This window comes from Plectropomus leopardus, chromosome 1, assembly GCF_008729295.1.
Source record: "Plectropomus leopardus isolate mb chromosome 1, YSFRI_Pleo_2.0, whole genome shotgun sequence".
Lineage (NCBI taxonomy): Eukaryota > Metazoa > Chordata > Actinopteri > Perciformes > Serranidae > Plectropomus > Plectropomus leopardus.
Window position 1 is genome coordinate 7,876,668 of NC_056463.1, and position 17,752 is coordinate 7,894,419.

Sequence of the window (17,752 nt, forward strand, 5' to 3'; positions counted from 1 at the left end):
TGCCTGGAGAAAGATTTAATACATACATCCCCGACATCAAAGACAAATGCTTTGATGCAATAGCTGTATCCAAGCATGCTTTGTGTTGGCTGGCTGTAAATGTAACAGGAACTGAGACCTGAGTGTTAAAATGCAGCACTGAGGTGCAAGAAAGCTGAAAGGTGAGTTGGAGGGAGGATAAAAGTGCTGGCAGTGTGTAGAATAAAAAACATGCTGTTGTTGTGCTGTTTTGCCTCTTTTAACTGTGTGTGTGTTGGTTGGTGTGTGTGTGTGTGTATGTGTGTGTGTGTGCGCGCGCATGTGCACGTGAATAAACAATAGGGGAGATACTTATCACTGACCTTGAGCACAAGTTATTCTACAGCTTGGAAGAAACACACACACACACACACACACACACACACACACACACACACACACACACACACACACACACACACACACACACACACACACACACACACACACACACAGCATCCCACTCTGATACTGACGAAGATGAGCGTAGGTCTCCTCGGGGCAGCGTTCTTTTCTTGTTTTTGTCTTGTACACAAACGACTGTCAGACGTATCATAGAGACAGGTCGTTTTGAAGCTCCGGATCAATCAGTGGGAGTCGGAGATTGAGGATCAGAGTGGTATTTTATTCCATCAGCTGCTGGCTTTTTTAACTAAATGTGATTTGATCGGTTAGTAGCTGAGGATGTGATTCTGCTTCTCCTGGTTTCTGGCTTCTTTTCTTTCGGTGCTTTCTCCGATGCTTTAAACTGTGATGACAACTGTAATGTAATGTTAATAAGAATTTCACTGCTGGAAAGATGGTCTTGTCTTTAAACTGGGCTGTTTATACAGTAGAAAGTTGCAAATACTTTTGAACTTGGTGCTGTGTGACCAGATGTTTCTAGGCAAGAAATCAACCATCCAGCAACACAATATTGATTTTGTTTTTGATCAGCGCTGCATAGTTTTAGAGAGAGAGAGAGAGATAGAAAGTTTACCACAGTTCATCTACACATGCTACCCACACTGCTATGATACACAGCTGGTTGAAAATCTGCAAAGTATCCCTTTAACCTTTGCATTTGTGTTTATTTGTGTATGTATCAAACTAATTGCTATTTTTATTCACTGTTGTAACTATTAACTGTTGTCTATAAGCCAAATTGCCCCTTGGAGACATGAAAGCTTTACTCTGTGATACTGCAGAATGAAGTCTGTTGTACAAAAAGCAATTCCATAATACCACACACCAACACTAACAGCAGGGAGTCTCTACTTGAACACCGCAAGCCTTTCTATTTTTTAAATCATCAATCAAGCCTCATCATACTCAATTCAGCGAGTCAAACGCCTCTACGCCGCCCTGATATCATGCATGTGTGTGCGCACACTCGTACTCATGCACATGCAACCCTGAATGACACCTCCACAGCATGCAACCACCAAGTGTGAAGGCGCTGCATGGTGTACAGATGAGACGTCTGAACTCCCTCACCAGGGCTCACACACACTCTCTCTCACACACACACACACACACACACAGTTCAGGACAGCTCAGTCAAAGCAGGATCTCCACACACACATTCATGCACACTTTCATGGTGTCTTCATGTTCCCTGCATAGCTGAATTGCTCATTGAAGCGACATATCATTTTCCTGCTCTCCGTCTTCTTTGTTTATCACACTCTCTCCTTCTTCACACCTTGCTCTTGCTCACACAAGTCTTGCCTGCATCACACATGTCATGCCCCTGCACATTAAGACAGAGTCGGTGTTCAAGCAGGTCTGAACAGGCTCAAACAGCTCCCAAAACACTCTTTATTTCCTATGAAGAACACGTACGGTGCCCCATTCATTTCCGACCTTTATTTTCATCCCTGTCGCTCTGCAGAATGCATAGGAACACTTGGCAAGCACCACCAATCCATCCTCCGCCCTCAAACCCCCCTTTTTACCCTCAAGTTAGCTCTGAGTGACTCTCAGTGAGGAATGCAGACTGTCTGTCTTTGGCTAAAAGCAACAAAATAAATGCAAATGAACTTTCCATTAAGGATTGTCAAGCAAAATGTGAAGTTCCCAGGATTAAACCCTTTAGTTTGTCACTAAAGAAAAAAACATGAATGAATCTACCATAATTAAGGGAAATGTGGGAAAGAACACTGCAGTGCTTCTTCCTATTTTCCCCAAGCATAAAGAGGCATTCTGCAGAAAGAGTGAAATCCAGTCAGCTGGAAGACAGAGCGTGGGATATGAACTGCGAGGAAGCCGAGAGAAATGCTTTTTGAGGTGTCACCTCTCACACCTTGAGCGCGCCCCTTTCAGTTAAAGCTCCACCTCTCTGCCGCCATCATCATGCTGTCAATGCTTGTAGAAAACCTGCTCAGATGGTGCGAAAAAGTCAATCCATAAATAACGTTGATCTCTGAAGCATAAGAAACCAAGATGCTCACCAACTGAGCACTTCGCACTTTGGTTTCCTCGGTACACTCCATCTGTGCCCAAGGCGAGGCGTTCTTTTAGTGCAGAATATGCAATGAAACACTCACGGTTGCACCATATTTCTGCATCCTCAGCACAAGCCAAGTAAAATATGCATCAAACATATTTTATTTACACCTAGAGTAGCAAAATCAAATCCCTTTTCTGTCACCCTGAAATCACACATTTTACCCACAAAGTCTTCAAAGGACATCCCTTAAAGAAATATGATATGCTTGTCATCATCTAATTGATGGTAAAAAGGCTCACGAGAACATCGATTCTCGCTGCTATTCTCTCTAAAAAAACATTTTCAAAGAACAAGTGTCAAGACAAGTGGCCTTGAATATTAAAACTCGAGGCTAGCGATGCTTCAATCTGAAATGAAAACTTTCAGGCTCACTTTTTCTGCCCACCCCGTGTGTCTGATAAATACAGAGGTGCGTTTGAAAAGATTTCCCCATGGCATGGGGAGCCATCATAAAAAAAATAAATAAATGAAATAAAAAAAACGTGAGTCAACTCTCTTTCAGGGTTCAAAAGCTCTATGAAGCCCAATTTAGCTTTGAAACACGGGGACGTTTTAATGTGAAAACCCAAAACTGCCTCATGCATGCTTGCTCGGACGGGCGCTGAGAGATGAAAGGGCGATGCGGATGAGCACACCGGTCCGTTACTGCGTAGGTGTCTCTATCTGTAGAACCGCAAGGAAGAAGACATGGACGGTGAATGTCAATGAGGGAGGGGAGGATAAACAAAATGCTCTCAAGTGCTGTCTAAGCCTCTTTTTTATGCAGATTCAGAGAAACGGCGAGAGTGATGGATTGTCCGCTCCCGAAAACTTTTCACGGCTTTGAATGAGGCACTCCCCAGGTAGCAGAGCTCCCTGCACAAAGCAGCTATTTTTTGACTTAAGTGTGAACTTTGCCATGCACGTCCACCCTGAGAGCTCAACATTAGGAGCACATACACCCCATATCCTCAGGGTAGGACTGAGTAATACACCTTGGCTTCAGGAATTAAAAAGCTTCCTTTTTGTAATTGACATGTGCTAAGGTTGAACATTTTTCCATGGAATACTTCTCAGGAATATTTTACTTTTTCCAGGAGTCACATGATCCCATATAATGTAAAATTAAAAAAAATATATATAAAAGAGGGGAAGATCATTAGAAAATTATTTTAAAAAATAGGTAAAATATCTATATTTAAATTTATATTAATTTTATACTTAAAATGATGTTACAGAAAAGATAAGCATTTTTTCAGAGTCTTTTTTTTAATTTATTATTTTCTTGGCTTATTTTCCGGTGATTTTTTTTGTAACTTTCTTACTATTTTTTTTTTGCCAATTTATGGGCCAAGTCTTGTTAAGATACTTGTTGACTTCTCCACGTTTTTTGAAAGAATTTGAACCAATTTGGTTTTAAATGGTTAACCAATCTCCACTACGAAGAAACAATACGAGAAGGGACAAAAATTTAATTTGGAAAATGCCAATGGAAAAAAAAAAAGTTTTTTTCTTTAAAAGAAAAAGCAATTATTAAAGCAATTATTGGCATTCCAGAGGGACACACTGCAGAACACAGAAACCTAAAATTAAACAAACCAGGAGTTCAGAATTAAGTCAAAATGGTTAAAGTTATTTGTGTGGTTAGATCTGCATGCTACAGTGGAAACTACTCTCCTTCGGGTCGTCTCTTCGTGCCCTATGTTCTGTTTGAAACAGATCATTTTATGAACATCAAATTCCAGTTCTCTGCCAAAACACAAGCAGCATAACTACCATGCAATTCATGTCCGTGACTAGCAAGAATTCAGGCTCTGCAGTTAGGAAAGCTGGTGGACGACTACAGGTTACTAATGACTTGATTTTTTAAGTAATGCAAGTAGCAGACAATGATTAATCTGCTTTTTGCCATCACCATGAAGGATTAATTTTAAGTCCTCATTGTTTATTCCACTTGATTGGTGTAAAGGATACCTTCTGATGTGTTGTTTAACATGATAAACACCACATTTAAAAAAATGGCTTAATTTACCCCATCGCTTTAGTGAGATCTTGGGGATTTGCCAAGTTTAGTCTCAGGTGGCTTTGACATATATTTGAAGTAAATCCCACAAACAACTGGAGCTGTTGAAGGGCAACTCATGATTGTATGAGACCCCCAAATTATGCTGCGCACGTTCAAGAAGATCTTTTAGAGCAGATGGTAGCAAGGCATCTATAAAAGACAAAACACTCAAGCTGATTAACATGTCACGCTAGCAGCCAAATTCTCACTGACGCCGTGATTCTATCCTTCGGGTCCGAAATGAAAATGAGAGCATTCAAGGGAAATCTCAGAGGTTGTGAACACCTTGAAGACTCCTCACTGAAGTGTAGATGCCTTACACATATTGGGAGATGCACCGTGTTCAGCTGGGAATAAGACGTTCGGGTAGTCGGGGATTTGAGGTGCAGGATGAAGAGCAGTGGGCTCGAAAACACAGATGAGAGGAGCAAGTTGGGGAAGTCATTATGCACGAGTTTATCTTCATCTGCTGACTGCAGCAGTCAATTATCACTCTCATTAGAACACAGTAATTGCAGCAGCTAAAGCACAGTGCAGAAAGCAGCTGAAAACGGTCCGAGTTCAATCGGACAGTACACTTTAATTTGAAATTGTAAATGCGGCTTCATTGTGGTGAAGAAAATGTCCCCAGGTATTTGGAGGTTTCTTTGAAATCCTTTCTGAGCAGCTGCACATAATGTGGCACAGAAGAAAACTCCATCTGAATTGGAAAAACCTCTGAAGATATGTTGGCACATAACAGTGATGAAGAATTCATTTGATAAGGAATTAGCTTATTTCCTGTCTGAATGCTTTAACAGGTGAATTAATGATAGAGATGTTGATGGAAACTGTAAAGCTTTCCTGGCACAACAAGGCCGAACCCACACTAAAGTGTTTTCATCCTACAACAGCGTCTCAAAATGAAAACCACATTCAAGAACATTCAAGCATTTTAGTACTGTTTCAGAAATAATCTTTATCCATACTAACGTCTCTGAAAACGCCGTTCACATGGCTCTTTAAAGACACTGGGCATGTGCATACGTGTGAAAACACGTTACAATTACTTACAGAAAATGTTACAGAGATGGCAAAAAGTGTTTGTGGAAGTATCACGAGTTTAAGCACTTTTTATTTCGTTATCGTGATAAAAGACTAGATATTGTATTCGATTTTAGACACAGTAAAAGTGTAAGTGTTGATAACTTCGTTACGATTTGACTATTTAAATACAACAGACTTGGCTTGTCTTTTCTCGGTTTATAGGCTAAATAGCTGATCTATCATCTGTCTTCACCCACTGAGTCATTAAATCCACATTACTGATGATTAGTTCGCAAAAATCTCATTGCGTGAATATTTTGTGAAAGCACCCACAGTTGACCCTACATTGTCATTGCAGCATCGACAATAAGGTGTTTGGTTAAAAAAAAAATCATAATATTTGATTTTCATATTTTCCTCGTTGCCTAGCTTTAAGCATAGGTGGTCAAGAAATGAGGAGTTACTAAGTAAATACAGCCACATATTAGAGCCTTACAGGAGCATCATCCATCGCCAGAGGAAATCACAGCAATGAGAAAAGGGTAACCACCCAAGATGCATGAAATCACAAATTTATATAGACTTAGCTATAATATTTTGGCTCGAAAAGTTGTGATTGATGAGAGTCAACCAGGAGGCAAGCGGCAGTTTCAAAAGTCACTCTTTCCGCATGTTCAGACTATAATTTCTGGAGTATTTCGACTAAGTCGAGGTCGGCAGTTTTTGTAAAGGTCTCCCTCCATTTTAGTGGCTCCAAAATGCCAGAGTGATGTGAACATTAGGTGAAAATATAGCAATAGTAATGCATTTAAAACAAATTATATGAGTGCTGATGTAGCCGAAGACACAATCTCAGTAAAATTAAATGAAGTTGGTGTGAATTGGGTAATATTGGGAAGCTGAACTGGGTCTGCAGCCCGGCCTGCAACATGAGGTTTAAACAGGTCTGACACGGTTTAGCTTTTGTGTAACAGGGTGAACATCCAGCCATTTCTGTCCCTGTTGGCTATTGATTCGACTATTGTCAAAAGCAATTGCACATGATCGTAGAGGGCACTTTTACATTAACCTTTCATAAAGTGACCAAGTTAGCACAAATTGTCCAGTGTGGTGAATCACCAGAGTAAAAACAACATTACAGAGCACATGTTAAAGGAGATTTAGTCACAGTCACTGTAAAGTTTTTTTTTATCCAACAAGGGGAAACTTATGCATTCATACACACTCTGTTTGAGGAACACAAAGGTACACAAACAGAACTTAAAAATATACTGTCAGTACATTCACAGCCACACATACACACACAATGTGCAAAACTGACAATAAACATAAAGTATAGAAAACAATCTGAAATTGCATTTCATAAAAGAATAAAAAAGGTCTGCCTTAAGCCATTACAACTCATCTTTTTTGTTAAATAATCAAACTTCTGTTGACACAAATGATTTAGTACACCTTGTTGCTCTAATTTTCTGCTGCAGGATTCTACTGCTGGACCTACTGCTCCTTCTGAACTTCAGATGGACAGGATGAGTACGATTATCGAGGATCTGATCAACTTTTTAAAAAAAATAAAATCATGTACAACCAAACTACAGACACTTGATAAACCCTGAAAATTCTACTTCAAAAATACCTGTTTAAGTACATCAAATTGTGATTTAGTAGTAACTTGTAGTGTAAAGACCACTCAGTAGAAAACAAATAAATTGAAAATTGGTAATAAATATGGGTTGTAAACCTGTTTTCTATACAAAATCTCACTTGGTTTTAGTGTTATAGGAGACATATTAGCCTGCAAAAACACAAAACTTAAAAACTGACTGTTTGCAATGACGCTGGTAACTCACGTAACAACAGCCTTGCATTGGTGCTCAACTGTGAATTTACAATCAGAATAAAGCTCATGTCGAGAGATGACATGTCACAAACAGAAGAATTCCTGAAACACAATTAAATTAATTAAACGCACCACTGTACATTCCCACGCACACGCCCAAACACACAGCAGGCACTGAGGTGTCTGGAGAGTAGAGATAGGGCCGTCTCCATCAGCCTCTCCACCTACCCAGAGGACCTAATCAGTCAACGAATACACGTAAAATGGAGGCTGTCATCTACCTCCAACCCAACAGACTCCCTGCCGTCACTGTTCTCCCGCCGCCGTCCTCTAGAGAGAAAAAAAAAAGATGGATCTTTCCCTGCAGCTCCATCCTCAACCAACGTTCCCCACGTCATATTTTCTCAGCTGAGTCCTGTTTCTCTCTCACAGCCTCGTGTCTGCAGCTGGCTACAACAGCTCAAGTACACTTTTTTTTTTTTTTAAAAAACAGCCTTCTACTTATTTTCCTTTTTCATTACTTGTGCTCCAAGGGTACCTGAATGTTTTCATTTTTCAGCTCAACATATGATTAATGCACCTCAGTGTAAGTGCAGGTTTGCAACAGTCATTCCTCTACGCTTTATCTGCAGCCGCTCCCGTCTTGTCGCCCCCGTCGCTCCTCACGTGTGCCACAGACAGATGGAAATCAGGGTAATGGAACGCCACGGTGACCCTGACCCTGTTTCCGGGTCAGAGCCATTCGTCATGGCAACGACCCCGGCATTCATCAGTAAAGCAGCACATAATTGGTCATAAGGGGAAGCACCTGCACCTGGAAATGGCTTGGCTAAAGGAATGTGTCCGCTGGTCTGTACTGTAAATCTAAGAACACTGCTCACATTTGGAAACTACCAAAATCTATGCTGGTATTTTGGTTGTCATTTTGTCACATTAGTTCTCTGTCCACACTAAAACATTACACTAATAAACAAAAGATTTCCTTTTCTTGGTGCTTCGAGCACCAAGAAAAGGAAATCTTTTGTAAAAATATAAATAAATAAATAAAAATATTGTTTATTTGAAGGCGACCTGAACCTTTAAAGCAATAACTCGGTGGTAAGTAAGGCAGACAGCCGGGTTATATCAGCCTGTTAAACCTCATCATCTGCTTTCCACAATCACTTAGATTGAATAATATTATCACAACTTGTGTATTCTTGGTTGTTTCAGTTTTCAAATAATTAAACTATGTATGGATTTTTCACAGCTGATAAGTGGAAGCTGTTGTGAGATACACATGGATCATGTGACGGGAAATATAGGCATTCAAAATACAGTATGGCAAATTCTTAAACAGCAACTAACTGTGCTTGAACAGACATGTGCCATCCTTTTTAAATCATATTCACAAACTGAAATACATGAGTGGAGTTTTTAGACTAAAGGTAGGAGAGTGTTTTAGTAAAGCATAGCTTTTGGGTGTGGATATGTTGACTTATTGCAGATGACAAGTGAACACTGGAAAGGAGAAGATTTGTTTTTTAAATTTAGCCAGCTTTGGTGTGGACATTGTCAAGACTCACGTGCACTCGCTGACAAACAAAAGATTAAATTTTTAAGAGGAAAACAATGACACGGTTGATGCATTTCTTTCGGGTGGTTCCTTTGAGAATGAGGGAGATGTTTTTTTTTGTTGTTGTTTTTGAGATTTATTACTGTTTGTTTGCCATTCTGGCGCTTTATGACTTTGGTGCAGCCACTGTGGAAGTGCAAAATGGGTGAGTGCAAGTGTGTGTAGGTGTGTGTGTGCCAGTGGGTGTGTTGTGTTAGAGCAGTAGAGAAATGGAGGGCTGAGAGGATAATAAAGAGAAAATAGAGGGCTGAGAGAGGTAGTAAAGGAGGTGAAAAAAGAAAGGACAGGAGGTTGATTCAGTTGGAGAACGGATAAAGAGAGCACGACACAGGAGAAGGAGTGATAAAATGAAGGAGTATTCTTTGGGCAGAGTGTGAAGAGATAAGTAGGATGAATGCATACAGCTCAGTGAGTGGTCAGACATCATCTGATTGGGCTCTATCTGTGCTGGAACCAGATCAGCCTGTGAGATAGCCGTTTTGTTGTTTGCCCTTTGCTCTGTGTGTGTTTGTTTTAATCAGGGCGGGTTTAGCGCACTGATACAAGGTGACACGGACTAAGTGCGCACAAGAAAAACTGGTTATTGACAAACATCGGGTTAATTAAGGTAGACATTTGAGAATATATTCTTGGCAAACGCACTCTAATCACTCCAAATTTAACCCTTTGAAACCTGGATTGACATCGGTTTTCTCGTGCTGCGTTCTGACACCTTTAACAAGCACTGACACCTTTGAAACCTGAGAAAATAGGTTTGAATTCTTTAAAAAAGGAAATGAGCAACTTGGCAAGAGATTGCCCACAAACTGAGAGAGCGTGAGAGAGAGAGAGAAGAGGGATCAAAGACACATTTTCATTTCATTTTTTAAACTATGTTTAAAAAAATACTAGAAAATCTACTTTGTACCTTGTAAACAAAACATCAGAAACTCCTTGTGTCTTAACCCAACAGAGGTTAACAACACCACAAACCCAACACAACACAAACTGAACATGACGGGCTGCACGCTTTGAGGTCCATGACGGCAGAACTGATCGCACAGATTACATTTAGCTCATAAAACATTTTACACAGGCCCCTCACAGTGTTTGTCAAAATACAGAAGAGCTATGCAGGTCTCATCAGTCCACCTTGAAGGACCTAAGAGTGGCTGTGCAGGTCAATTTTCAAGTCAAATTTGTTTATAAAGCCCATTATCACAAAACACTGTTTGCCTCAGAGGGCTTTAGAGCGTACGACATCCCTGAGACCCTCACATCACCTGAGGAAAGACTCCCGAAAAAGAACCCCTGTAACGGGGGGAAAAAAGAGGAAGAAACCTCAGGAAGAGCGGCAGAGGATGATGAGCGATCCCTCTTCCAGGACAGACAGATGCTTAAAGGAAATTATTACTCTGTAATAAAAAAAAGTTGCTGTATTCAGATAATATCCAACTAAACACATGATAATAACTACATGACGTATCGCACTACATGCTACTGCATCCATGTTTCTCTAAGACACCACAGCGCACATCGACCATTATGATGTTTCATCCCAAACGATGTCTGTATCCATGTTTACTTGACATTTATACTATTGTTGTGAAAACACAGCTGACGTTTGATTATTCACAATATGTTGAGATGCCAACTTAAATAATCGACTCTGTTTACTGCGAAGTATCTCCGACATTACCACAAAGGGCTATCCATGCAACAGTGACGCAATTATCCCTTTTCGAATTTTCAAGCTGTCATGTCCTTGGGGGTCCAACACCCCCAATACACACACACACATACACAAAAAAAAATAGATTAAAATACATCAAAAAAGGGATTAAAGAATCTGCCGACACCCCTAAATCCTTCAAAGGGCGTCCGACTCTATCAAAGGATGAGCATGCTTAAATACGAGGCGACACACATGACACATGAAGAGTGTTCAGTTTATAATTTCTACTACTGTGTGGAGGGAGAAATTAGATTTCAGTGAAACCGGATATCAAAGCAAAGCAATAAGTGGCTTCGGTTATCTCAGTGCACCACAGTCGCCAATAGGTGAGAGAGGAAGAGCGAAAAACATAGGAGCAAACAGGGCGGAAACGGAGAAAAACTAAAACAAAAAGCTGATACATGTGAACCGAGAGCAGTCTCATTTACATACTGAGAGGTCAGAAAGGAAAACAAAGAGACTGTAAGATAGAGGGGGACAGAGAGAGAGAGAGGGCGAAATTAATTCTTCGTTTTCTCATTCGGGGGTTTCCCTGTTAAGCGGGGGTGAGGTGGCGCTCACCTCGAGCAATTCCTAAGAAGGAGGAGTTCAAAGCGTGCCACTGGGAGGTGGGGGACGGCTGTGTGGGAGAACAGCAGACAGTTAAGATGGGATTTCTCATTACCCGCGTCTCGCTCCATGTCCCGGCCATCACTGCTGTATACTGCTATCTCGCTCTCTGCCCTATAATTTTTCTCCCCCCTCCTTTTCTCTTACAGAGACTCAAACTGAATACATAAGACTGGGCCCCACTAGGCCGAACTCCCCCCCTCTCCCTCTTTCTTCTGAGTCTGCTTGTGTTTCCACAGTATCTGACTGTGCACACACAGGATAAAACACACAGAGGCAGACTGCATGACAAAGCAACAGCAAAGAGGAAACACACGGCAGAGAGGGACTTCAAAGCTGGACCGTATGGAGAATAATAGATGTCCTAAAACCACAATGCCTTACTTTAATAATGGTTTACAGGATACGTGTGTGTGTGTGTGTGTGATCACAAGGCACACAAATTAAATATTAATCATATTATTCTGCATAATAATGGAAAGCCAATTAATTTTTAAAAATCTATACTAAGAAATTTTATGTTTTGGAGTTAAACTCACTAATGGTTTTGTTTTCATGATCGATTAGTCTATCATTGATCGTTTCATTTAAACCACTATTTTTCCACCTTATTAATCACACACATTTTTTAAATTAGTTACAATCACAGTGGTGTCAAGAGCTTCTTTAAGGCTTTTTGTTAATCTTTTAAGAATCTCTTCATCATTTTCCTAATAATCACTTAATCATTTGGGCTATAACACATCAGAAAATGGTTTAAAAAAAAATAGGTTTGAACAAATAATTGGAATATTAACGCCAATTGCAATATGGCCAAGTGCAATATCCACATAACAGAAGGTGCAATTTTTTGATAATAGGTGAAATATGTCACATCATACTATTACAAATGACGCAGATGCAACCGCCTAAAAACCATATTCCAGAAAATGCTTGTTTTGGTACAGACAATAACAACAATCACATATTTCTACTATTTTCAGGGAAAATTAAATGTAAAAATGTACCATTTCCACCAAAATTAAGACTCATCGCAATATCTGTCAATATAATTAGATGTTGCAGCCCTGTTACACATAAATAAATAAATAAATAAATAAATAAATAATCCGTTCCTGTTTTCTGAGACTCCAAGTTGACATCTTCAAAGGTCTTGCTTTATATAATTTAAGGTGACAAAAAGCAGCAAAATCTGACATATGAGAACCTGAAACCGTCAAATATTTGACTTTCTTGCTTTACAAACGACTGAAACGATTCATCACTAATCAAACAAGCTACTGATCACTTTTCTGTCAAACAACTAATCAATTAATCAATTAACAGTTGCAGCTCGGGGCAGCTGTGGATCAAGAAGAAGGACGGTCGTCTGCCAATCAGAAGGTCAGTGGACCATCCCTGGCTCCTGCAGTCTACGTGTCAAAGTATCCCAGGGCAACACACTGAATTACAAATTGCTCCCAATAGCTGTTCAATCTGTGCGTTAGTGTGCTCGTGAATGCTTATTGGGTGAGCAGGTGGGCCCTTGTATGGCGGTCTCGGCCACGAATGGTTTTGTGAATGGGTGAATGGTGCTTGTGTTGTAAAGCATTTTGTGTACTCTCTAAGACTAAGGCTATAAAAAACTATCCATTGAATTCTATCGGGATCATATAATTACTTATTTTGTTTGTCGAATCAGGAAAAAAAATATATAGTATACACAGATAAAAAGCTGATAAAAGACTTGTCAACTTGACATGTGAGATGTTTCACCCAGCATGTATTTTCGTATAGTAACATTTTCTAATGGCTGACATCGCTCATTAAATCAACTTATTATTGAAGCACTACAATTATAAGTTAATGCAAACGCCAGCAATTCAGTCACACTTATGAAACAATCATATCAACAATCATATCAATCATAATCATAATCATACTATGATTATAGTGATTAGCAAAGACTAATCACTATATTGTCCGGCTCTTAGTAAAGTAATATAACTGCCATTCAGGAACAAGTGCTGCAAATTAGCACTTATGTGGCTTTGGTCTTTTTCAGTGTTTCAGTGATAATAAAGCTGCTTACATAATTTTATAAAGTGTTTTCCTTAAGATGGTTTGAATATGATGTAGTTATTTTGGAAAAAATGTACATGTCCACCTTACGTCTTGTCCAAAGGTACACCGGCACATTTAAAAACAGCTTTTCCTGAGCGTATGGCCTTTTCTCCACACACGCACTGTATTTAAGGTCACGGAAAACAAACCTTTTTGTGAAACTCTGTCCTAACAAGATTATTTTAAATTTGGACAGGGATTTTATTTTTTTCCGTGTGTGTGGACAGGAATTATTTCAAGCTCACAGGAGGTAAAAACTTCATCACCCACTAGGAGTTGCAGCAAAATCACAACAACATCAGTTCCTGTTTACATGTGACCTGTCCTACTTGCTGAATCTTATACGATAGCAAACACATTCTGTGCAGCTGTAAACATCATCAAAATGAAACAAGACAGCAGACGACAGCAGGAGTCTGGTAAAGCAAGGACATAAAGCTGAGGAGCAAAGGGACGCGGTGTCAATGGTAATGGTGGTGATGTGTGGAAGTGGAGGTGTTTCCTTCAGAAGAATGAGCCGCACGTCTCCCAGCAATCAATCTCCGATATTACCCCGGTATTTGTCAGATAAGCTCCCTGCCACGGCAGCCATCCGTGACTCATTCCGTCATTACATAGGAGAGGTCACGCCCACTCCGCCCCCGCCTGCGCCATCGTTCCCGGGTCTGATGGCGGCCTAATGGCCTGCTCTCTCTACACCGCAATTAACCTTTTTATTGGCCACCTGCCAGCCAGCTGGAGATACATCAGTGGTTGTGCATGTGCATGTGTGAGTGTGTGTGTAAGGAGAACCATAAACGCAATGGCTTAATGTGTTGGCGCTTGTGCGTGTATGAATGTGCACAATAGTCGGTGCTTTTACGTGGGTGGACTTCCATGTGAAAAGTGTGTCAGTGTGTGTGCCTGTGATAGCTGACAGGTTTCACCTGCTCCACTCTTCAAGTAGAAATTGATTGAATCTAACATCCCATCATGGTTGACCCAGGCGGATCCCACTGGGTGTGAGGTTGTCTGATAGCAGAACTCATCTTGGCGCAGGAACTAAACGAATCCCCTCTGCATCATACGTCCACGCAGCTTCAGTGACAGGTATTGATGAAGCGCCGAGATGGATTGTCTACCATCCAGCTTTGGCTGAAAAAACTTGAAGACGCGCACACGTATGAGCCCACTGACATGTACTTATTTCACATACAGGCCTGGATGATGTGGAGAATAACAAACATCACCATATTTTTGACCAAACACCTGAATATTGCAAAGATATTGTCAGGTTGACTAGTGGTGCTTTCACAAATATTTACACAATAAGATTTTTGATCAATAATCATCAGTAATGTTAGTAGAGGAAAAAAACAGAACAGCTAGCACAGTCTGGTAAATTCAGAGAATGATATCGCTTTACTGTAACACAGCCTTTAAAACCAGGAAAAGACAGCACTTATGACATCCAAAATCTAACACAATATCTAGTTTCATGTGTGTATAATAAGTGTTTCATTTTCTTAAGTGCACACAGACAGCCTCTTTTTGATTCAGCAGTATTGCCATGGTGACCACAGGGTCAGGCAGACTAAAAACAAGCTCTGACAGCCCCACAAACAAAGCCAGACACTAATTACCTACCATCACATCAACATTAAGATAATCTACGTGATGGCTGAAAACGACTAAAGCATGTGTGCATACAAAGAGTATTTTTTTGTAAATTACACCAAGCACATGTTGCCCTTTCTGTTATTTTGGATCAGCAACATGTAAAGCAGCTGTAGCAAGGACACAAGTAATATGTCATCTCCAAAGTCCAACTTCGGGGTCTTACAAATTTTAAAATCTTTACTTTAAATTGTGAAGGCCCAGAAACACTAAACCAATATCAAAAAACTAATGGGGATGAAAGCAGGCTGTTGTATCGCCTCAAGTTGCCTGTGTCCTGGCCAAAACGTTGCACTTGAACACATTTCTCTTCTAGTGCACTAATTTGAACTGTCAATGTAAGTGATTTTACCCACTGAATGGTTCTTTCAGCTTCACCTCCGACTCAACATGCTGAATCAGCTGGGAAAACAGCAGACAAGACCAGACAGCGTCCGACTAGTGCCAACGGTGCAAGACACAACAAAAAACAGGACAACAGACGGCCCAACATTGATCACAGCTCACTGTCAGCTTGGTGTGTCAGGGCCCTAAGATCCTCATTAGGTCTTTAAAGGTCAAGTGTGTAAAATTTAGGGGATTTGGTGGCATCCACGGGTGAAAATTGCAAATGCAACAAGCTAAAACTTCTGGTTAGGATTCCTGCAGTGTTCATGTTTTAGTTTTTTTTAATCAGGAGCCAAAGTTCCCACAAAGATCTCTTCCTCTCCAAAACAAATAGACCAGGTGATCGAAAGCGGTAAAAACACTGAATAAGGAAGTTTTACATTACAAATGCTGCTTGTTGCAAATGGGCTTCTAATTTTGGTGGCTGATATGAGAAAATGTGAAAACGTAAAAATGTGAATGGCCCTATCTTGATCCAGTGTTTGGTTTGTCCGATCTGGGCTATTGTAAAAACATGACAGTGCAACATGTTAATGTTTATAAACAAGGACCTGCTCCCAATATAGACATAAACAGCTTATTCTATAGTGAAAACACAATTCTTATTTTCAGGTGATTACACACTAAAGAAAACATTCTTATTATCTTAATACTCCATCTCTGCCAACATAATGCCTTAACTCTACTCAGTCTTTAAATGCCAGACTGCAGTCCTGAAATGTATCATTTTGCAAATTTTCAAAGCTATTACAGTTATACTTTTTATGTGGTCATTCACTAAATTCAAACACTGATTTTGTCTGAGAAATTGCGTTGCACATGTGGTTAGACAACTGATGTCTTTGTGTTAAGAAGAAAAAATTCTTCTCAATCTCTCCAGCGGTAATGTACTGCCTCATTTGCTTACATTTCAAAAGGCTATGAGAAGAAACAGAATCACAGTAAGACAGCAACTTCACACAGGCACTCAGTATCCGAGAGGCTTATACTGTACTATCCCATTGTCAACAAGAGGCCTCTCTCCAGCGACTTAAATCTGGCAGAGCACTCCTGAGTAGAGAGCACACAGTAGACGCTTTCTGTGGCTCCTTCAGCTGCAAATTGAATTTCGGGGCACGACTTGACTCAAAACACCTAATAATCCCACGTCACTTACTGTTCCCAAACTGAACAAGGTCACACTGTGGGGGCTGGTAATGAAAAAAAAAACAGACCCTTTTACAAGCATTTATCCTGTAGGGCGATGCATTCAAGCCCCAGCAAGGTGAAGGACTTTATAGAGGAGAGAGTACACACGACTACGCAATTCAAGGACAAAAAACAATCAACAAGGGAACAAAAGAACCTCTTCACACCTACGCAGGTGTGTATTTGCAGCATAGCCATGGAGAATCAAAACTTTCAAAGAAATGGTTCCATTCCTGTATGTTACATAACACAGTTTGTCTTACAGTCTTTATCAAAAATTGACATCAGTATAAGAACAAAAAGAAATAAAGATGTGATGTTCTCTCGACACAATTCACCGCAAACTACAACGGTGGTGTTCAAGGTGTACAGGTTATGGTAAAACTTGATAAATCTGACTGCTCTTACCTGCTACAGAGAGACGGGCCGTCTGACTGGAAATGGATCCGAGGTTGTCGATGGTGGCGACGCACTGATAGGTGCCTTCGTCAGGCTTGTTGTGCTTGGAGTGGACCACGTGGGTGAAGAACAGCGAGCCATCGGGGAGAATGTTTCGTCTCTCATCTGAAACCAGGCTCATGAAGGTGCCATCTTTCTTCCACTCTATGCGTGCCGGCGTAGCTGCGTCGCTGTGGGCCGAACAGTTGAGCAGTGCCGAGTTGCCCCGAATGGCCAGTGTGTCCTCGGGCTCCACTGTAAACCAGAAGGGGCTGAAGGGCTGCGCTGCTGAACCTGGAGGGCAAAAGGAGAGAGTGAGGATGCAGCCTGAGCTTCAACAAGCAAAAACCCAAATGATTTTCTTTCTTTTCATTGACATCGAAAAACTGGCTCCGTTCCATTGTCACTACGGCGGATAGCAGTATTCATGTTAATGAGTTTATTAAAATAACAGCAGTATGTGTCTTCTTTCCACCAGCAGTAAAAGTGTACATTTGTTGCTTGTTGCAGATGTTATAAGGAAAAAAAAAAGGTTCATCATAACCTGTTGTGATATACTGCTTCACATAACACTGCAGCCAAGTATATGTAGTCATGCAAAGCCAAACCTATCTCCAAAGTGC

General features: G+C 40.5%; 1 protein-coding gene across 8 annotated transcripts in view; it reads right to left on the bottom strand.

Moving 5' to 3' along the window:
• The window catches only part of neo1a (neogenin 1a), a 216,606-nt gene that overhangs the window by 118,373 nt on the left and 80,481 nt on the right, over positions 1-17,752 (bottom strand). For all 8 annotated transcript variants that reach the window (XM_042491097.1, XM_042491123.1, XM_042491083.1 and 5 more), the window contains exon 2: positions 17,100-17,423. In XM_042491097.1, coding sequence (XP_042347031.1) covers positions 17,100-17,423 — 324 coding nt within the window. The remainder of the gene's footprint in view (positions 1-17,099; positions 17,424-17,752) is intronic.